This window comes from Mauremys mutica, chromosome 12 (assembly GCF_020497125.1).
Source record: "Mauremys mutica isolate MM-2020 ecotype Southern chromosome 12, ASM2049712v1, whole genome shotgun sequence".
Lineage (NCBI taxonomy): Eukaryota > Metazoa > Chordata > Testudines > Geoemydidae > Mauremys > Mauremys mutica.
This window is the reverse complement of record NC_059083.1, coordinates 13,741,914-13,763,736: the sequence shown is the minus strand read 5'-3', so window position 1 is coordinate 13,763,736 and position 21,823 is coordinate 13,741,914. Positions and strand designations below refer to the sequence as shown.

Sequence of the window (21,823 nt, the reverse complement as noted above, 5' to 3'; positions counted from 1 at the left end):
ACAAGGCTAACCCTAACCCTAATGTCACGAGATTTGTAGAAGCGGCGATTGTGCGAGGCGGATGGGGAAAGGACATGGGAAGCAGTTTTCTAACCTTGCTTTCAGATAAGAATGGGAAGGAAAATGTATAACAAGATTCAGCTGTATCCGTTGATATATGTGAGGGGAACCTATAAATATGTGCTTTAAACTGTTGTACTTTGGAGACCTGCCTAAGAAAGGGAACCCCCCCTCTCCATAGGCTCCCCCTGCAATTGCTTGAAATAAACTCCCTCTGACTTGTTGCTAACAAACACAAGAGTGAAGACTCTGTTTCTTCCATGGGAATCTGCGGGTGGCATGCACTGAAGCCCCTTCTGTAACCTCCCCCATTCCTCCTCTCGCCCCGACAGACTGAGGAATCACGTCCACATTTCGCTCCAGATGGTCCCGTCTTCCAGGAGACTGGGAAGGGAAATGGCTGTGATGGAGCCAGCTCAGGTAGGAGATTTTCAGGGAACTACTGGGCGGGGTGAGGGAGAGGCAGAGAGGAGACAGGGTGTGAGAAACCTGCTGATTTTCTGAGTGGGCCCATTGGAGGCGGGGGAGGGGAGAGGGGACATTCCCCCATTTCTCAAACAGGATACAACCCCGTAGGCAGGCCTGGGAACATTTTCCAGACTCCCAGTGCTGGAGCCTGGACCCACTGGCCTGAGGCTGCTTTGAAATATGAAAGGAAGCTGTTGGGATTCCTGTCCCTGTCCCCGGCTCAGAGCTCTGCTTCCCATGTCAGGCTGTGGCTGGCAGGCATGTGGGAAATAAGAAATCCGGGCCCTGCGCTGTCTGATGTGGGGGACAGGGAGCGCTCACCTTCTTCCCACCCTGAAGCCTCTGAGCTGGGTGGTGGTGGGATACTGCCACTCTGGCCCTCCCAGAGCTTCACATTTTTTTCCCCTTCCCGTGACTAGTGGGATTGTATCTGGGGCAGCAGGTTCTGAGGGAGGGACTCTTGTTGTTTCAGATGCCGGTGACCTTCGAGGAGGTGGCTGTGTATTTCACCCAGGGGCAGGGAGCTCTGCTGGACCCCGCTCAGAGAACCCTCTACAGGGACGTCATGCAGGAGAACTACGAGATGGTGACCTCGCTGGGTAAGGGATTCCCGTCCACTCTGTTATTAGAAGCCGTGGGACCTACGTATCTGAATGTGTTCAGGTTCTTCCTCAGTCAGTTACATTAGAGGCGAGTGGGTTCCATAATGCACAGCTGCCCTGTGAGAGAGACTTGCATCTCTGTGCCGTCTCCAGTGGAACATGGGTGTCAAAACCCAGTGGACAACCAAACCATCCCCCCACGCCACCTTTCCAAGGGGCATAAATCCAGCATTGTCCTGTCTGTGTTGTTTCTTGGCTACACACACAATCCCTGTTCACCTCCCTCGTTGGGACTAGCTCCAGCCCTGGGGAGGGCTCTGGGCTCTGCAGGTTTAGAAAGAGGCAGGGGTTTAAGTCCAGAGCTGTGTGTGTGTCAACAAGGCCCCCTGCGCACAGATCCTGGGAACGCCTAGTGAGGGTGTAGTAATAATTAAACTCACCTCCCCAGACAACTTCCTCTGTGCAAGGGGGCTCAGTGACCACGTTCCCTTTCTCTTGGATTCCACGTTCCTCCAACAGAGCACAGGGACAGGTTCCATTCACGGAATGTCCTTAGTAACAAATACTCCACCAATGCTCCATGCACCCTGATCTGGTCTGATTTCACCCTCTGTGCAGGATTTCCCCTTGCCAAACCTGAACTTATCGCCCGCCTGGAGCAAGGGGAAGAGCCGTGGGTGCCCGATCTCCAGGCCTGTGAGGAAAGAAGGCTTCCAAGATGCCCCCATACAGGTGAGGACTGACACAGAAACCATCTAGGGAGGGAAGGAAAAAGTTGAGAATCCCCAAATATGGTGTGAGTAAGCACCCCCTGTTCTCCCTCGTTCAGCTAGGACAGGGCTGTAGTCAGCAAATATCGCTCACGACTTTCCACCCATCCTCTTAGCTGCAGCAGTTTCCTTCCCATTTCTCCTTCACTTTCAGTGTTTGGGTGGGTTGTGGAGGCACAATCCAATTGCTCAGTCTTTCTGTTGGGTTTTCCCTCGGTGCTATTCCTCTTTCTTCCAAGCACAATGACTCCTGTCTGGATTATCTCTCTCCCAGCAGGTGCTGAGCGAGGGAATGAGAATGAGGAGGAGAATCATCATCAGGAAGTTCCTGGAGAAGTGCAGCCCCAGGCGACCTTTGTGGGAGGAGCTGAAGGGAAATGTTTCAGTCCAAAGTCAGCACAAAAGTCACTTAAGAATAGCCACACAGGAGAGAGACCCCACAAGTGCTTTGATTGTGGGAAAAGTTTTACACAAAGGTCAGACCTTGTTAAACATCAGGCAATCCACACAGGAGAGAGAACCCACAAGTGCTTGGACTGTGGGAAAAGTTTCATATGGAGGTCAGACCTTGTTAGACATAAAGTAGTCCACACAGGAGAGAGACCCCACAAGTGCTTTGATTGTGGGAAAAGTTTCACACAAAGGTCAGACCTTGTTAAACATCAGGCAATCCACACAGGAGAGAGAACCCACAAGTGCTTGGACTGTGGGGAAAGTTTCATACGAAAGTCAGACCTTGTTAAACATCAGCCAACCCACACAGGAGAAATGCCCCATAAGTGCTTGGACTGTGGGAAAAGTTTCATGCAAAGGTCACACCTTGTTAAACATCAGGCAGTCCACACAGGGGAGAGACCCCACAAGTGCTTGGACTGTGGGAAAAGTTTCATAAGAAGGTCAAACCTTGGTGAACATCAGGCACTCCACACAGGAGAGAGACCCCACAAGTGCTTGGACTGTGGGGAAAGTTTCATACGAAGGTCAGACCTTGTTTGTCATCAGTCAGTCCACACAGGAGAGAGACCTCACAAGTGCGTGGACTGTGGGAAAGGTTTCATAAGAAGGTCACACCTTGTTCAACATGAGGCAATCCACACAGGAGAGAGACCCCACAAGTGCTTGGACTGTGGGAAAAGTTTCATATGGAGGTCAGACCTTGTTAGACATAAAGTAGTCCACACAGGAGAGAGACTCCACAAGTGCTTGGACTGTGGGAAAAGTTTCAAACTGAGGTCACACCTTGTTCAACATCAGGCAGTCCACACAGGAGAGAGACCCCCACAGGTGCTTGCTCTGTAGATAAACATTCAGACAGAGATCAGCCCTGGTTAAACACCAGAAAATCCACACAGGAGAGTGACTCTGTAAGTGCTTGAACTGTAGGAAAAGTTTCACATGGAGATCAGACCTCGTTCAACATGAGAGAATCCACACAGGAGAGAGACTCCTCACAAGTGCTTGGACTGTGTGAAAAGTTTCATACAGAGATCACACCTCATTAAACATGAGAGAATCCACACAAGATCTAAACTTCTGTGACACATGACAAAAAGGGTTAAGCAGCTTCCATGTAATTGACTGAAATCAGGCCTTGTTACACATCAGGGAAAACTAAATCCTCAGTACCACTTCCAGGGCCGGCTCCAGGCACCAGACGAGGAAGCACGTGCCTGGGGGCGGCACTTTTTGCTTGGGGTGGCAAAAAAAGCTTGAGCTGGCCCTGATCACTTCAAACTAATCTTATTGAGAGCGGCAACAGTTCCTCAGTACCTCTCTGCATTTGATTTTGTTACAAAATCAATAAGTTCGGATGGCATGAGCCCCAGAGGGACAGACGGTTCCACGGGCAGCCCTCCTTCGATACCCCATTAGAGATTTCAAAAGGTCTCTTACCTCTTGATTGGCGCCTTGGGGTTCGAAGGGGAACAGTCTGCAGTAGCTGCCGCTGGCTGAGCTGGGCGTTACCATCCGAGTCACGGCATCAATAATTGTGGAAGAAAACAGAGTTTTTTCTTTTAGGTTGGTTGTAACAAATCAGAGACAGTTTATTCTTAAGCAATTGCAAGAGGGGAACTGCACACCCAGGCAGGGAATCTCTCTTACTCCAGGTAGGGCTCCAAAGATAAACAGTTGGAGCAAGACTTTCTACCTTTTTTTTAATCGACAATAATGATTATAGCTGAACAACCTTCCCACTTGCTGAAACCAGAAAACTGGATCTACATAAAGGTCCATCAGCGAAAGACCACCCTGGCTCCATGCTGGAAAGGCCCTTATCAAGTCCTGCTGACTACCAACACCGCTGTAAAATGCCAAGAACTGACTGCCTGGACCCGTGCTTCTCACTGCAAAAAGGCCTCTCCACCTCAAGAGGACTTTACGACTGATGATCAGCCTGTTTCTCCTTCTGGTGCTGCTGTTTCTTTTGGGCAGCAGAAAAAAAGGACAAGATAAAGTGCTAGTAATCTCTCCCTTGTCCACTGACAGAACTACCATGCATTTGGCTTGTGCTAAAAAACCTAAAGCATTACAGGGTGATGTGCTAGTAACCTCTCCCCTGCAAAATGCTAAACCACCACTGTGCCAAGAAAGAAGTAGGAACACTTGCTCTACTGAAATCACCAAAGCCCAGGGACTTCTGACCACAAAGAACATTAAAAACTGGCACTGGTGGGAAAAAAAACAAAATATTGTATACTAGCAAGAAGGAAGTTATGGGGACGAGTCTTGGAAATGTGGTATTCGTTGGACTTTGGGGTTTATTCCAAGTTATGCATGCTGTGCTTTTGGACAAGTACCTTCAGCATGTATAGCACTCCCCAGTTGGCTTTCAGATGATGAATACCAAAGGCATTTTGCTGCCACAAATGCTACTCCTACCATCTCCCCCACCACCACTACCTCCCCTGTAATATACCCAAATACAAATATATTCTAATGAAATACAGTGGCCAAAGCCTTCACGTCTTAGTGATTTACTAAAATTCTGCTCAAAAAAATTGATTCTTTAAAATTCAAAATCAGTCATATAAGCAAACAAGTAAAAAAACAAATGGGTCAATAAAAATAGAAATCTAGACTATCACTACAAATAAGCCCCCAAAATCTAAAATTAATGTGTTCTATTGCAAGGTAAATATAATGGCCGTTCCCGAAATGTATAGCATGTGAAATGAAAAAGTCCCTTATTTTTACTTTGTCACCCAACTAGGGTAAATAATCAAACGTATACCCGAAAAGTCTGTTCTGCCACCGGAAATTTTACCTGTACTAAAATAATCCCAGAAACCAATAATTTAACCTGCACCATATTGCAATATATCCCTTCCCATGCTATTAATGCTAATGCCTCCCAAAAGTATCTAAAAGTGTTTAGCCAATAAATGTGGTATGGTACTTCACCTAAAAAAAAAAAAAGAAAGCTAAAATAGCAATAAACTAATTAATGCTATGCTCGGGACTATAAAATGTACACTGCCGTCTCCAGTTTTCAGGTCACCTCTATATATTCTAATTGCTGAAAAGGAACTGCCATTAGGTTAGCACAGCAAAGGGCCTGGGTTTCCTCTAAAAAGAAAAAAAGAAGCGGGGGACTTCACTAATCACCGATAAAATGGTGCCAGTAGCACAGCTGCAATTTGGAATATCTATAAAGGCCAACAACATAAATAAATTGGAAAAGGCCACGGGTCTTCTCTCTGGAGCACAGCTAACCCAGGTACAGGCTGAATTACGTGTTATCTCTGCCCTGAGGTCAATGACCCAGAAACTTCTGATGACGATGGTGCTAAATATCACTGAGGCTGGGCAGGCACTGTGGTGAGATCTGGCTTGTTCAGAAGTTCAGGATTTCCTGAATGACCAGCTCATGGCCATTCAGAGTGATCTGGAGGATCAGGCTTTGCCTACAGCTCTTACAGACAGACACTTCAGGAGTATCATCTGATCCATGGCCGTAAAGACTTTCTGGGTGGAAGTGCAGGCATTCGCAGTGCTCCTTCCAAGCATACGGACCGATTGGAGGGATGTGGGTTCCCACATACCGTATCCTGCTGGGTCCGTGGCAAAAATGCATGTGGGATTAAATAATTCACCAAAACATTTGGGAAATTAAACGACCTGGTATGCCTAACCGATTTGTAGTCAGTGCTCCTGGAATAACCCCCGACATTTAAATAAAAATAGGGAATCAGTGGACACTTTGGCCTTTAGAACCCCTACAGCTTCAGCGTGTACAAAAACTGAAGCCTGGGGAAGTTGTCACTGTTCATGACAACGTTTGTTGGAAGGGTATGGGACAAAAAATGACCCTACAGAACACCTGCTTTTCCAAGCTAATAATAGCCGCGTGTATGTTGTAAGAGAAAACTTCAATAGGCCTCATATTTTTCCCAGGCCTCTATTTATCCAAGGTAAGCTAACTGCATAAGTGAGTAGGAGGGTTGGAGAAGGGGGACAAGAAAGAAACTTGCCAAAGAAGAAGGAGTGTTAGAAAAGCCAGTAACCGCAAGAGGACAACCTGTGAATAACAGGAAAAGCTTCTTTTGCTATATTCTTAATAAGGCTTGTTTTTGATAAACTTCTAAGTTACTAATAAGGTTTGGAAAAGTGGGTGTGTAACTGTTTGTGGTTTTAAGCTTTAAGGTTCCTCGGAGAGCTACCAGCATATGCTTGAAATAAAGAAGCCTCAGGCTGATCTGATTCAAACACAACGCGTGGTTAATTTTCCACCCCAATGTCAAAGCCACCACTTTGCAAGACATACATTTTAATCTCACCACTGCTGCAGGCAATAGAGTTCTACAGTCAGCCCTGAGATTCCAAATAACCCTTTAATTGAACTGCCTTAGTACCTGACCGATTCCAAAATTTGCTTTCACTGCTACCAAAGGTCCAGAAAATCTCTGAATTACAAGGTCAGATTCATATGCTCCAAAATATATATATCAAATTGAAAAGTGTGTCTTTCATACAGCCTATAGGGTATCTGCTTTATTTACTAATTATGATGTATTGTGCAACAGCCCCATCATATTATTACAATGGGAATGTTAATGCTTTTATTGCTTTTGTTTAGCTTAAAATTATGTTGTCGTAAAGAATGTAATAATAATAATACCTTACATGTTCATACTAACCTTCCATTAGGTGACCCTAAGCAGTCGCCTAGGGCGCCAGGATTCGGGGGGTGGCATTTTGTGCGCTCCCCACGGGGCACACGGGAGCTTCCGGTTCCACTCCCGTTGCGCCGCCGAAGAAGGACTTTCTGCCGATGTGCCGCGGAAAACAGCAGCAGGCAATTGAGCAGCTCAATGACTGCCGCTGTCGCCGGCGGCATTTCGGCAGAGGGTCCTTCTTTGGCGGCACGACGGGACCGGAAGCTCCCACGCACCCTGTGGGGAGCGCACAAAATGCCGCCCCGTGAATTCTGCCTAGGGCGCCAGAAACTCTGGCGCCGCTTGTGACGGTGCTGCCCGTGGGAGCCAGCTGAGGTCACTCAATTAGGGTGAACTGCAAACCAAACGGGGCATACAAACCCCAAACGCTGGTGGTTATTCCAATACTTAGATTTACCAAACCAGCAGAAAACAGCTTCTCTAGTACCTGACTGGTCACTTAGAAGTCCAAACCACGCAGTTCCCTTAAAGTGCCCAGCTTCAGGCCTCCGTCCACACACACCTGTCAGATATGATGATGATTCCTGAGAATCTTACTTCATCATATAAAAGAAAAGGTTCTTCCAATCCCAAAGGATCAGCCACATACCCAGGTCCAATTATAACTTAGATCTTACCCACAATAAGCTATAGCCAATTCTTATTAACTAAGCTAAAATTTATTAAAAAAGAAAAGAGAGAGAGTGTTGGTTAAAAGATCAATCTACAGACAGACTTGAATTCAATTCTTGAGGTTCAGATGCATAGCAGAGATCAGCTTGTAGTTGCCAAAAGTCCTTTTAGAAATAGTCCATAGGTTATAGTCCAATGTTTATATTCAGGGTGGCTCCAGTCAGTGACTGGCGATCTCAATCCTTATGGCTTAAGGTTTCCCCCTCTTGAAACCTAGAGCAGATCTGAGATGAAGCAGGATCATGTCCCAGGCTTTTTATACATTTCCAGCAGCCTTTTGGCCTGAGAAAACAATAGGCTTAACTCCTTCTTCCAAACATCCTGGCAATTAGCACAGAGTAATTTATCCATTAAACAGTTCAGATACAGGTTAGCACAACCTTCAAAGAGACACATAGACAATAATACTATTTCCTTCAAGTATCATCATAAATGCTAATATTCCTTTTTTGATCTTTGAATTAAAACTATAGCAATAGACAAGACTTGTTTGCTGACATCACAAGACCTGAGCAAACATCTCCCCTTCTACCTCTAACAATGCAGACTTGCATTTCAAAGCTCTAGTCGGTTACATATCTTCCTAACCAGTCCTTAAGGTTCACCCATGGGTCAGGTCAGTCTATGAGTTAATTAACTCGTTCTGGTCCTGTCACCTTCAATGAGATATTATATTACACTCATAAAGTCACACCGCTCCTGTACTAACCATGCATTGTTGTTGCAGCCAACCAAAGCCCATGAGGCTAAACCATTTAATCTAAAATCAAAAATGCAAGGTTTAATAAAAATAAAAGTTTAAAATTGATTGTTGTGCTAGAAGCACAAAAGAGTTGTGTGTGGAAGTGTAGTAGCCATTTTGTGTTGTCAAGTGAGAGAGTAAAAGACAGGCTAACCTTGCTAATAGCGCAAGATTTGTGGAAGCAGGGTTTGTGCTAGGCGGCTGGGGAAATGGTCAGAAATGCTGTTTTTTGACCTGGCTTTAATAATAATAAAATGTAAACTGCAGCAAAGCCTATTTAAAAAAAATCTGGCAAAAATGTATAAACAAACTGCAGCTATAATCATTATTGTCTATTTAAATTAAAAAAAAGGTAGAAAGGCCTTGCCCCAATTGTTTATATTTGGAGCCCTACCTAAAGTAAGGGAAATTCCCTGCCCGGGTGTGTAGTTCCCCTCTTGCAATTGCTTAAGAATAAACTGTCTCCAGGATAGGTTGTAGATGGTTGATGATGCGCTGGAGAGGTTTTAGCTGAGGGCTGTACGTGATGGCCAGTGGTGTTCTGTTATTTTCCTTGTTGGGCCTGTCCTGTAATAGGTGACTTCTGGGTACTCATCTTGCTCTGTCAATCTGTTTCCTCACTTTCCCAGGCGGGTATTGTAGTTTTAAGAATGCTTGATAAAGCTCTTATAGGTGTTTGTCTCTGCCGGAGGGATTGGAGCAAATGCGGTTGTGTCTTGAGGCATGGCTGTAGACAGTGGATCGTGTGATGTGTCCTGGATGGATGCTGGAGGCATGTAGGTAAGTATAGAGGTCAGTAGGTTTCCAGTATAGGGTGGTGTTTATGTGATCATCAGTTATTTGCACTGTAGTTTCCATGAAGTGGATCTCTTGTGTGGCCTGGTTCAGGCTGAGGTCGATGGTGGGGTGGAAATTGTTGAAATCCTGGTGGAATTCTTCAAGGGTCTCCTTCCCATGGGTCCATATGATGAAGATGTCATCAATGTAGTACAAGTAGAGGAGGGGGCGCTAGGGGACGAGAGCCAAAAAACCGTTGTTCTAAGTCGGCCATAAAAATGTTGGCATACTGTGGGGCCATGCAGATACCCGTAGCAGTGTCGCTGACTTGAAGATATAAGTTGTCCCCAGATCTGAAATGGTTGTGAGTGAGGACAAAGTGACAAAGCTCAGTTGCCAGTTGTGCTGTGGCCTCATCAGGGATACTGTTCCTGACAGCTTGTAGCCCATCCTCGTGTGGAATATTGGTGTAGAGAGCGTCTCCACTCAGCAGGCTCAAAAAAGAGGCTCTCTCTGGGAAAACCCAGCCATAGGGTAACCCAGTTTGTTACTGAAATATGCCATAGTTTTGGGGAACGCCCACAGACTAACTCCTCAGAGACAATAAAGGACTGACTGTCCCTGTTAGAAAACTCTTATTTGGCCGTCCACCAATAGAAAGAAGGGGGTAAACAAGGAAACTTACAATTCATCTGTAGCATAGTGTGGAGCTCACCTGTGCCATGGAGTTCCTTGACCCCATGACCCACTAAAGACTTTTCCAGTATAAAGGTTCTGAGTATAAGAAGGGGCGAGGAGAAGGGTTTCCAATGAACATGGACTGCTGAAAGCTTTGGGGTGAGAGAAATCCCTTTGCTTGTAAGGGTACGGCAACACTCCAAACCTAAGCTGACCTGTATGAGGTTGACTTATAACCACTCCAGTAATGACTGTGGTAGGTGATGTTCACACAATCCTTCTTGGGTCGGTGCGGCATGTCCTCACCAGGAGAACTTCCACCGACCTAAGAGGGGCAGTGTGGGGAGCTGAGAGCCCGGACTCTCCAGTCCAGCAGCAGCTCTCTCCCAGGACTGTGGCTGCCCTACAAGCTCTGTGTGAAGTCCCCCCCCATGTAAGCCCCATTCCCTGCTGGTCAGAACTGAGTCTAACCCGTCTGTCCTCCGGTTACTTCTTCCACCATCAGAAAGCAGAAGTTGTTCCTGACGCATTCCCAGCACTTATTGCACATTGGGTGCTGTTAGTGTGGGCAGGTGCCTGGTTTTCAACCATGAAATCCAGTCGAAAAGGGGACCTGACAATATCTGGTCAGATCTACTGATCAGACACCCAAAGTCGAGTTACTGCGGGTGGGGAGGAACTGGGTCATCACTCGCATCAGACCCTACTCAGCCGGGGCTGCCTCCTATCTGCCCTGGGCAGCTGCAGCTACTAGGCCTGGCTCCACAGGCAAGTCCCTCCTGACCTAGCCAGGGAGGGGAGGAAGAGAAGTGGAGGGCGGGCAGAGCCTTGGAGGAAGAGGGGGAGTTGGGGCAGAGCCTTGGAAGGAAGAAGTGGGGCAGGGATGGGACCTCAGGGGGAAGAGGTGGGGCAGGGAAGGTTCCAGCAATCCTGCTTGAGTGTCCATTTTTAAATATTACCAAGTTGGCAACCTGAGTCGCTAGCTGAGAAGTTGTTAAAAATTTTAGCAAGCGTAGAAATAACATTTTTTCCCAGTAGCAGACTTACTAGCTAGTAATAAATAAATTATGATTTTCACGTTTATAGGTGTAAGGGGATTGTTGGCCTCTTACTGAAACTTAATGAGTTGGCCACTAGTTGGCCATTTCAATCGTTTGGCCACCTCCTAATACCAAAAGAAAGGGGAAGGGCCAATGAGAAATCAAGATCCTGAGACTGACAATGGAAAGGGGTCAATGCTTTAGGTCAGCCTGATTGACAGGGCAGGCAAGCCAGTGAGGTAGTCAGCAGCCCGGGGTCCTCTCCTCTCCTCTGTGTGAGCTGGAGCTGGCTGGGCCGGTGCAGAGCAGGAGGTGCCAAGGAAAGAGAGAGTTGGGCTCGACGCAGAGCAGCAGCAGTGCTGTGGCAGAGGGAAACTGGAGCAGTTCAGAGCTGGGAGCAGTGAACCAAGGGGATCTTGGGCAAGGGGCCCAGGGCAAGGAGACGCCCTCAGCCAAGAGGCCTTGCAGGCCAGACTGGGTGTGGTTTGAGCACTGGGCTGTTAAACCCAGGGTTGTGAGTTCAGTCCTTGAGGGAGGCCACTTGGGGATCTGGGGACAAATCAGTACTTGGTCCTGCTAGTGAAGGCAGGGGGCTGGACTCGATGACCTTTCAAGGTCCCTTCCAGTTCTAGGAGATTGGTATATCGCCACTTATTTATTTATAAATAACCCTGAGAGGAAGAGGCTGATCTAGGAGAAGGGTCCTGCCACCTAGAGCCTGAGGGCATGTGGCCACCACCAGAGTAAGTGTCTGATCCGTAGCATCCCTGCAGCACAGCCAGGGCCTGGGCAGGAGGCCTGGGACATGGGAGGAACAGACTGTGAACTGCCCTGGCATCCCGCAGATGCTGTTTGTGGTCCCGTTCCCCCCCGAGTGGAGTGACATGTTTTCCTTTAATCTTTCCCACTTTTCTCCTCATTTTTGTATTAATTGTTGTTTAATAAATTGTATTTGTTCTGAACTCTGTGCAATGATCAGGGAAGCGTCCAGAGTGAAGGGAACACCCCATGATGGGGATACCTGTCCTGGGTGATCACAAGAAGTTTGGGGGTTGAGCACCTCAGGAGCCCTGAGCCCAGCCTGGGGGTTATGGGGACCAGAGTGGAAGGGGAGGGATCCTTGAGGTCATGCAGGCCTCTGGGTAAAGGACTCAGATTCTTTCTCTAGCCAATTCCACCATGGCTCCGTATAAGCCAGAAAAGTTCCCCCACACTAGGAGGAACGTTCCCCCCTCTTACCTGTGTGCATATGTATTGGCTTCTCGTAAAGTTAGTTAGGATTCATGGGGAAAGTGTCAGAGCGGACACCAGTGAGTGTTGCTGGCCACACTCTGAGGCCACCAAATTTGGTCATGAGACCCCCTGGGCTAGATGCTCGTGATGGGCCCTTCTGACCTTAGCGCCTGGGAGTGGAACAGGAGCCGGAGCCAGAGATGCTGCAGCGCGATCCCTTCAGCGCTAGGACCCAGGAGCAGCCGGGAGGCGGCTCCGGGCAGCGAGCTCCGGGCTCAGGCCCGGCCGCAGGAAGTGACTCGCAGCCGCTGCGGTGACTCTGGCTCCCAGGCTCCTGGCGAGATCCCCGAGCCCCGGGGGGCGGCTGGTGCTGGGAGCCCGGAGCCCTGGCTGCAGCCGGGAGAGGGGACTCTCCAGCAGGGCCCTTCCCGCTCCTCCCCCGCCAGGAGCCTCTCCCAGGGCAGAGCCCCCAGCCCGGCCCGGCCCCTGCCCCGGGGGGCCCCGCTCGGAGGGAAGGTGAGAGAGACCCGGCACCCCCGGGCTGCAGGGGGCGGAGGCTAAAGAGGTGCCGGGGGTGAGGGCAGGCGGGGGAGCGGGGTGGGGGCAGGAGGCGGGTGCGGGGGCTGCGGGGGGCAGGCTGGGATGGGGGCGGGGGGCACTGAAGGGAAGATGGGGCGATGGGGGGGATTATGGGGCCGAGGGGATTGAGGCTGGAATGGGGGAAGATGTGAGGGGGGGACACTGGCGGGGGAAGGGGGGGAGATGACCAGGTAGCTTCTCTGCCCCATGGGCCACAAGTGGGGAGGGGTGGAGAAAATCTTTTCTCCTCCTCGAACTGGTCCACCCAGCTTTGGGAGTGATGGGGGGAAGGGGGGGACTAACCCCTCAGGGCGTAGAGGCTACAAGGCAAAAACCCAGCACCCAACCCACACCCTGCTCCCAGTGTGTTACTGTCACACACACCCATGCTGATGGGGTTTGTGTGTCCTGAGTGTTGGGGGCTGCCCGGGGCCCTGGTCTGATTTCCCTGCAGGATTCAGATCTCAGCCACACTAGTGTCAGACCGGAGTCACTGCTGGCTCTGGCAGGGGGGAGTGGGGATCAGGGCCGCCCAGAGGGGGGGGCAAGAGGGGCAATTTGCCCCAGGCCCCGAGCCCCACAGGGGCCCCCAGCAGAGATTTTCAGGGCCCCTGGAGCGGGGTCCTTCACTCGCTCCGGGGGGCCCGGAAAACTCTTGCGGGGCCGGGCACAGGAGCTTCTTCTGCTCCCGGTCTTCGCCGGCGGGGGGGTCCTTCCGCTCCAGTGCGGAAGGACCCCCCCGCTGGAAAATTACCGCTGAAGACGGAGCAGGACCCGCCGCCAAACTGCAGCCCGGTCTTCGGCGTTAATTTGGCGGCAGGGAGCCCTTCCATTCCGGGACCCGCCGCCGAAGTGCCCCAAAGACCCGCGGCGGGGGCCCCCCTCCGCCGAATTACCGCCGAAGACCGGGCTGCCCTGCGGCGGCGGGTCCGGCTCGGCGGTAATTCGGCGGCGGGGGGGCCCGCCACGGGTCTTCGGGGCACTTCAGCGGTGGATCCCGGAACGGAAGGGCCCCCCGCCGCCAAAGACCCCGGGTCCCCGGAATCCTCTGGGCGGCCCTGGTGGGGATGGGCCAATGGGCTCAGCCTCTGCCTGCCTGTCCCGGGGGCTGCACGGGGAGGCCAGGGCAGCTCATTCTTCTGGTGTTGCCACCAGAGGGCTCCAGCTGTTGCTAAGGGAGAGGGGTTTAGATTGCAGTGGGCGACAATCCCCCAAAATGGCCCCTTTGAGTCTGTTCTTTTTCTAGCATTTGGCTCAGAGATGCTGTTACTGGAAGGGTTTGAAGAGGCTGGGTGGAATTGGGGTGTGACATGGACTGAAGCCCCTTCTGTAACCTCCCCCATCGCCCCTCTCGCCCCGACAGGCTGAGGAATCACATCCATGTTTCACTCCAGATCGGCCCATCTTCCAAGACACAGGGAAGGGAAATGGCTGGGATGGAGCCAGCTCAGGTAGGGGATTTTTAGGGAGGGGCTGGGCAGGGAGGAGACAGGGTGTGATAAACCTGCTGTTTTTCTAAGTAGGCCCATTGGTGGTGGGGGAAGGGACGTTCCCCAATTTCTCAAACAGGATTTAACCCCCCTGCACTGCGCTGGGAACATTTTCCAGGCTCCCAGTGCTGAAGCCTGAACCCACTGGCCAGATGCTGCTGTGAAATAAGATGGGATTCCAGTCCCTGCCCCTGGCTCAGAGCTCTGCTTCCCGTATCAGCCTGTGGCTGGCAGGCGTGTGGGAAATGAGAAGACCCTGCCCTGCTCCGTGTGCTGGGGGGACAAGGAGCTCTCACCTTCCCCCACCCCCTGAAGCCTCCTGGCTGCTCTGAGCAGGGTGGGGGTGGGATTCTGCTACTCTGACCCTCCCAGAGCTTCATGGTTTTTTTCCTTTCCCATGACTAGTGGGATTGTGGCTGGGGCAGCAGGTGCTGAGGGAGGGACTCTTGTTGTTCCAGATGCCGGTGACCTTCGAGGAGGTGGCTGTGTATTTCACCCAGGGGCAGGGGGCTCTGCTGGACCCCACTCAGAGAGCCCTCTACAGGGACGTCATGCAGGAGAACTATGAGACGGTGACCTCGCTGGGTAAGGGATCCCCATCCCCTCAGTTATTAGAAGCTGTGGGGTCTGCATAATTAATCTGGTCAGGTTCTTCCCTGGTCAGTTACATCAGAGGCGAGTGCCGTGTGAGAAAGACTTGCATCTCCATGCCCTCTCCAGTGGGACAGGGGTGTCAATACCCAATGGACAAGTTAAAGCATCCCCACTGCTCCAGCTTTCAAAGGGGCATAAATCCAGCATTGTCCTGTCTGTGTTGTTTCTTGGCTGCACACACAATCCCTGTTCACCTCCCTCCTTGGGAATAGTTCCAGGCATGGGGAGGGCTCTGGGTTGTGCAGGATTAGAAAGAGGCAGGGGTTTAAGTCCAGAGGTGTGTGTGAGTCAGCAAGGCCCCCAGCGCACAGATCCTGGGAACCCCTAGTGAGGGTGTAGTAATAATTCAACTCACCTCCCCAGACATCTTCTGTGCAAGGGGGCTCAGTGACCATGTTCCTGTCCTCTTGGATGCCACGTTTCTGCAGCAGAGCACAGGGAAACATTCCACTCACAGAATATCCTTTATGACAAATACTCCACTAATGCTCCATGCACCCTGATCCAGTCTGATTCCACCCTCTGCACAGGATTTCCCATTCCCAAACCTGAGCTGATCGCCCAGCTGGAACAAGGGGAAGAACCGTGGGTGCCCGATCTCCAGGCCTGCGAGGAAAGAAGGATTGTGAAATGCGCCCACACAGGTGAGAACTGACACAGAAACCATCTAGGGAATGAAGGCAAAAATCGAGAATCCCAAAATATGGTGTGAGTGACGCCCTCAGTTCTTCCTCCTCTCACCCAGAGCAGGGCTGTAATCACTCATGCCTTTCCACCCATCCTGTTAGCTGCAGGAGTTTCCTTCCCTGTGAGAGTTTGGGAGGGATGTGGAGGCAGAATCCTGTTGCTCAGTCTTTGAGTTGGGTTTTCCCTCGGTGCTATTCCTCTTTCTCCCCAGCACAATGACTCCTGTCTGGATTGTCTCTCTCCCAGCAGGAGCTGAGCGAGGGGGTGAGACCAAGGAGGGAAATCATCATGAGGAAGTGTCCAGGGATGTAGAACCACAGGGGACTTCTGTGGAAAGAACTAAAGGGAATTTTTCCCAGTGCTGGGAGCAGGGAGAAGCCTGGGGAAATTGGCACAGGTCAGAGAAGCTTGTGGGAAACCACCCAAGGAAGAAAGTGGATGAATCTATTAATGGTGGGGGAGAAGACAAGGATCCCAGAGCGCACCAGACAAATCACAAGGAAGAGACACCCTGGCACTGTCTGCAGTATGGGAAAGGATTCATTGTGAGATCACAGCTTGTTACACATGAGACAATCCATACTGAAGAGAAACCCCTTCAATGCTTGGACTGTGGCGAAAGCTTCACTAACCACTTAGATCTTAATAACCATGGGAGAAGCTACACTGGAGAGAAGCCCATTCAATGCCTCGAGTGTGGGAAATGTTTCAGTTCTAAGTCAGCACTAATTTCACATCAAGAAAGCCACACAGAAGAGAGACCCCATAAGTGCTTAGACTGTGGGAAAAGTTTCATACAAAGGTCAAACCTTCTTAAGCATCAGGCAATCCATAGAGGAGAGAGACCTCACAAGTGCTTGGAGTGTGGGAAAAGTTTCAAGCGAAGGTCACACCTTCTTAAACATCAGGCAGTCCACACAGGAGAGAGACCCCATAAGTGCTTGGATTGTGGGAAAAGTTTCAAGCAGAGGTCTCACCTTCTTAGACATCAGGGAATCCACACAGGAGAGGGACCTCACAAGTGCTTAGACTGTGGGAAAAGTTTCATACACAGGTCCAACCTTTTTAGTCATCAGGTAATCCATACAGAACAGAGCCCTCATAAGTGTTTGAACTGTGGGAAAAGTTTCAAGCGAAGATCAGACCTTGTTAATCATCAGGCAATCCACACAGGAGAGAGACCCCATAAATGCTTGGATTGTGGGAAAAGTTTCATACGGAGATCAGACCTTGTTAATCATCAGGTAATCCACAGAGGAGAGAGACCCCATAAGTGCTTGGACTGTGGGAAAAGTTTCATACGTAGGTCAAACCTTGTTAATCATCAGGCAATCCACACAGGAGAGAGACCCCATAACTGCTTCGACTGTGGGAAAAAATGTATAACCAAGTCAGCGCTTCTTAAACATCTGGCAATCCACACAGGAGAGAGACCCCATAAGTGCTTGGACTGTGGGAATAGTTTCAAGCAGAGATCAGACCTTGTTTATCATCAGGGGATGCACACAGGAGAGAGACCCCACAAGTGCTTGGAATGTGGGAAAAGTTTCATACGGAGGTCAAAGCTTGTTAATCATCAGGCAATCCACACAGGAAAGAGATCCCACAAATGCTTGGACTGTGGAAAAAGTTTCATACACAAGTCAAGCCTTGTTAATCATCAGGCAATCCATACAGGAGAGAAACCCCATAAGTGCTTGGACTGTGGGAAAAGTTTCCTACAGAGGTCATACCTTCTTAAACATCAGGTAGTCCACTCAGGAGAGAAACCCCATAAGTGCTTGTACTGTGGGAAAAGTTTCATACAGAGGTCAGACCTTGTTAAACATCAGGCAATCCATACAGGAGAGAGACCCCATAAGTGCTTGGATTGTGGGAAAAGTTTCATACGGAGGTCAGACGTTGTTGAACATCAGGCAATCCACACAGGAGAGAGACCCTATAAGTGCCTGGACTGTGGGAAAAGTTTCAAACGGAGGTCAGACCTTGTTAAACATCAGGCAGTCCACACAGGAGAGAGACCCCATAAGTGCTTGGACTGTGGGAAAAGTTTCAAACGGAGGTCAGACCTTGTCGACCATCAGGCAGTCCACACAGGAGAGAGACCTCATAAGTGCTTGGACTGTGGGAAAAATTTCACACGGAGATCAGTCCTGGTTAAACATCAGAGAATCCATACAGGAGAGAGACCCCACAAGTGCTTGGACTGTGGGAAAAGTTTCAGAGAGAGATCACACCTCATTAAACATGGACGAATCCACACAGAATCTAAACTTCTGTGACACGTGACAAGAAAGGGTTAAACAGATTGTATTTAATTGACTCAGGCCTGGTCTACACTAGACTGTTATTTCGGAATTAGATGAGTTAATTAAAAAAGAAAAAAGATTCCGTTCACATGACCATACTGTTTTTTTCGATTTAAATGGCTGTTTAATCCGATTTCTGTACTCCACCTCGGCAAGTGGAGTAGCGCTTAAATCGAGATTGCAATCCCAGGTTAAAGGTATTGTGGAAGCAATTAGACCTTATTGGCCTCCGGGAGCTATCCCAGAATGCTCCCTTGTGACCGCTCTGGATAACACTCTTGTTAGGATATAGATATTCAGGCCTGTCTGCAAAGGCAGACATATCTATACTGTAAGAATTTAGGTGTATTCTTATCACTTAGCTAGTTATAGAGATATAAAAGAAAGAATCAAAATCACTGTCTGCCGGTGTAAGGGCCTTCTCTCACTGTGACAGTCTGAGGCCTGGTTCTTAGGCTAAGGCCTTCGGCTAAGCAGCAGCGGCAGCCATAAGCTGGGAAGTGTATGGTCACATCCTCACATTCCAAACTAGTCCCATTGAAATAAGGTGCTATTGGGCTGTTAGGAATACAATCCCATCCTGATAGTCCTGTCACCTCCAGAGAAAGGGAAGAGCCTAGAAGATGTAAAAAGAAACTTCGTTTGATAGCAGCCTGTCTGGCAAGAACTCACTTATCAGTAGCTGGGATGTGAAATCTTCATTTGTGTATTGTTCTATCCCTGTAGTCTCCACTTCCCTATTGTTTGTCTGTATAATCTCTGTCTGGTTCTGTGATTGTTTCTGTCTGCTGTATAATTAATTTTGTTGGATGTAAACCAATTAAGGTGGTGGGATATAATTGGTTAAATAACCATGTTACAGTTTGTTAGGATTGGTTAGTTAAATTTCAGTAAAATGATTGGTTAAGGTATAAGCTAAGCAGAACTCAAGTTTTACTATATAGTCTGCAGTCAATCAGGAAGTAAGCGGGGAATGGGAACAGGGACTGGGGGTGGGGGAATTGGATTCATGTTTTGCTAAGTGGGGGGAAGAAGAACAGGGAATGGGAGCAAGAACAGGGACACAGGCATGGCTCTGTGGTGTCAGAGCTGGGAAAGGGGACACTGAGGAAGGAAAGTGGAATCATGCTTCCTGGAAGTTCATCCCAATAAACATCGAATCGTTTGCACCTTTGGACTTCGGGTACTGTTGCTCTCTGTTCATGCGAGAAGGACCAGGGAAGTGAGAGGGTGAAGGAATAAGCCCCCTAACAACTCTCAACTCCAATGCAACTCTCTGGTGGGCAGGAAAAGCTCTGGGAACTTTTGAATTTCATTTCCTGTTTGGTCACCATCAGCACAGGTGACCGTCAGCACAGTCCACCATCACAGGCGACAATGCAGAGTCCCCCATCACAAGAGATCATGGGAAAAATGAACTCGGGACGACATGTTTGTCGAGCTCATGCAGTCCTCCTGCACTGATAGGGCCCAGCTGAATGTGTGGAGGCAAACAACTGCGGAGTCCCATAAAGCATTACAGGAATTTGAAGAGAGGAGGGACACGCGCGATGAGAGCAGGCAGGACGTTATGGTCAAGCTCATGGGGGAGCAAACTGACATGCTCCGCTGTATGGAGGATCTAATGCGGGAAAGGCAGCAAGACCACAGATTGTCACTGCATCCCCTGTATAACCGCCCTCCCTCCTCCCCAAGTTCCACAGCCTCCTCATCCAGACGCCCAAGAACAAGAGGGAGGAGGCTACGGAGACCCACACACTCAACCCCAGGGGATCGCCCAAGCAGCAGAAAGCTGGCATGTATGACCTTTTGATTTGGTTTCTGGATTTGTCCTTCCCTCCTCCTCCACCCCCCTAACCCAATACCCCGTCTTCCCCTGGTCTACCTTCTGATTTCTCTCAATGTGTTGTGCAACAAATAATAAAGAACAGTTTTTAAACAAATTTGACTTTATTTCCTTTCATTTATATATAGGGGGCGGGTAACTTCAAGCAAAACAAACACAACTGTAACACCGTACCCTGGCCAGTCATGAAACTGGCTTTCAAAGCTTCTCTGATGTGCAGCATGCCCTGCTGCGCTCTTCTAATCGCCCTGTTGTCTGGCTGTGCAAAATTGGCTACCGAGCGAGTTGCCTCAACCTCCCACCCTGCCATAAATGTCTCCCCTTTACTCTCACAGATATTGTGGTGCACACAACAAGCAGCAATGACAATTGGAATATTGGTTGTGCTGAGATCTAACCAAGTCAGCAAACTGCGCCAGCGCGCTTTCAAATGGCCAAAAGCACATTCTACCACCATTCTGCACTTGCTCAGCCTATAGTTGAACTGCTCCTTACTTAAGACTAAGCTTGATAAGTTTATGGAGGGGATGGTATGATGGGATAGCCTAATTTTGGCAATTAATTTAGCAATTGATCTTTGATTATCAGCAGGTAAGTATGCCCAGTGGTCTGTGATGGGATGTTAGATGGGATGGGATCTGAGTTACTACAGAGAATTCTTTCCTGGGTGCTGGCCGGTGAGTCGTGCCCACATGCTCAGGGTTTAACTGATCGCTATATTTGGGATCGGGAAGGAATTTTCCTCCAGGACAGATTGGCAGAGGCCCTGGAGGTTTTTCTCCTTCCTCTGCAGCATGGGGCAGGGGTCACTTGCTGGAGGATTCTCTGCAGCTTGAGGTCTTCAAATCACAATTTGAGGACTTCAGTAACTCGGACATAGGTTAGGGGTTTGTTATAGAAGTGGATGGGTGAGATTCTGTGGCCTGCATTGTACAGGAGGTCAGACTAGATGATCGTAATGGTCCCTTCTGACCTTAAAGTCTGTGAGTCTATGAGTCTGAGTCTACTGTCCAGGCTGCCTGTGTACGGCTTCATGAGCCATGGCATTAAGGGGTAGGCTGAGTCCCCAAGGATAACTTTAGGCATTTCAACATCCCCAACAGTAATTTTTTGGTCTGGGAAGTCAGTCCCTTCCTGCAGCTGTTCAAACAGACCAGAGTTCCTGAAGATGCGAACGTCATGCACCTTTCCCCGCCATCCCACACTGAAGTCAGCGAAACATCCCTTGTGATCCACCAGTGCTTGCAGCGCCATGGAAAAGTACCCCTGGCAGTTTATGTACTGGCCTCCCTGGTGTGCTGGGGCCAAGATAGGGATAGGTGTTCCGTCTATTGCCCCACTGCAGTTTGGGAACCCCAGGGCATTAAAGCCATCCACAATGGTCTGCACGTTTCCCAAAGTCACTACCCTTGATAGCAGCTGGTCAATGATTGCGTTGGCTACTTGCAGCACAGCAGCCCTCACAGTAGATTTGCCCACTCCAAACTGATACCCGACTGACCGGTAGCTGTCGGGCATTGCAAACTTCCACAGTGCTATGGCCGCTCACTTCTCAACTGTGAGGGCTGCTCTCATTTTGGTGTCTTTGCGCTCTAGGGCAGGGGACAGCAAGTCACAAAGTTCCATGAAAGTGGCCCTATGCAGCCACTGGTAATCATCCCAGACATGCAACACTATGTGGTCCGACCAGTCTGTGCTTGTTTCCTGGGCCCAGAATCGGCGTTCCATGGCATGAACCTGGCCCAATGCCACCATGATTTCCCAATCGCCACATGCCGTGCATCTAGGAATGTCTGTGTCCATGTCCTCATCAGTATAGTAATCACACTGTCGTCGCTTCCTCACCCGGTTTTGCAGGTACTGCACTTACTGCTGGATAATGTGCGAGGTATTTACAATGGTCAAAACTGCAGCGGAGATCTGATTGGGCTCCATGTTTGCTCGCAATGGTGCCTGCACGGGTAATCCTGGAAAAAGGGCGCGAGATGTAGGAGAGCTGTTCGGTTCAAGATGGCTGATAAAAGGCGGTAAATGTCTGT

General features: G+C 49.5%; 2 protein-coding genes and 1 long non-coding RNA gene across 3 annotated transcripts; all 3 read left to right on the top strand.

Annotated features, from left to right (window-relative positions):
* The first annotated feature begins 1,848 nt into the window (after positions 1-1,848).
* On the top strand, positions 1,849-5,463 carry LOC123346571 (zinc finger protein 436-like). Its single transcript, XM_044984047.1, has 3 exons — positions 1,849-1,862; positions 2,461-3,048; positions 3,133-5,463. Exons 1-3 carry the CDS (start codon positions 1,849-1,851, stop codon positions 3,197-3,199), a joined length of 669 nt encoding a protein of 222 aa, XP_044839982.1. The 3' UTR covers positions 3,200-5,463.
* A 7,218-nt stretch (positions 5,464-12,681) lies between these two features.
* On the top strand, positions 12,682-14,793 carry LOC123346240. Its single transcript, XR_006572953.1, has 3 exons — positions 12,682-12,735; positions 14,162-14,249; positions 14,747-14,793. It is a non-coding gene; the product is annotated as an uncharacterized LOC123346240 (long non-coding RNA).
* A 25-nt stretch (positions 14,794-14,818) lies between these two features.
* Positions 14,819-18,054, top strand: LOC123346237 (zinc finger protein 585B-like). The gene is made up of 3 exons (XM_044983520.1): positions 14,819-14,873; positions 15,473-15,586; positions 15,876-18,054. Exons 1-3 carry the CDS (start codon positions 14,840-14,842, stop codon positions 17,909-17,911), a joined length of 2,184 nt encoding a protein of 727 aa, XP_044839455.1. The 5' UTR covers positions 14,819-14,839; the 3' UTR covers positions 17,912-18,054.
* The last annotated feature ends 3,769 nt before the right edge of the window (positions 18,055-21,823 follow it).

Excerpts from the sequence above, each read along its gene's own strand:
- LOC123346571 (XM_044984047.1), top strand. Across the intron at positions 3,049-3,132 it reads GGGAAAAGTTTCATATGGAG|GTCACACCTTGTTCAACATC; the intron begins GTCAGACCTTGT and ends TTTCAAACTGAG.
- LOC123346237 (XM_044983520.1), top strand. The coding sequence starts at position 14,840 with ATGCAGGAGAACTATGAGACGGTGACCTCGCTGG. Across the intron at positions 14,874-15,472 it reads TGAGACGGTGACCTCGCTGG|GATTTCCCATTCCCAAACCT; the intron begins GTAAGGGATCCC and ends CCCTCTGCACAG. Across the intron at positions 15,587-15,875 it reads TGTGAAATGCGCCCACACAG|CAGGAGCTGAGCGAGGGGGT; the intron begins GTGAGAACTGAC and ends TCTCTCTCCCAG.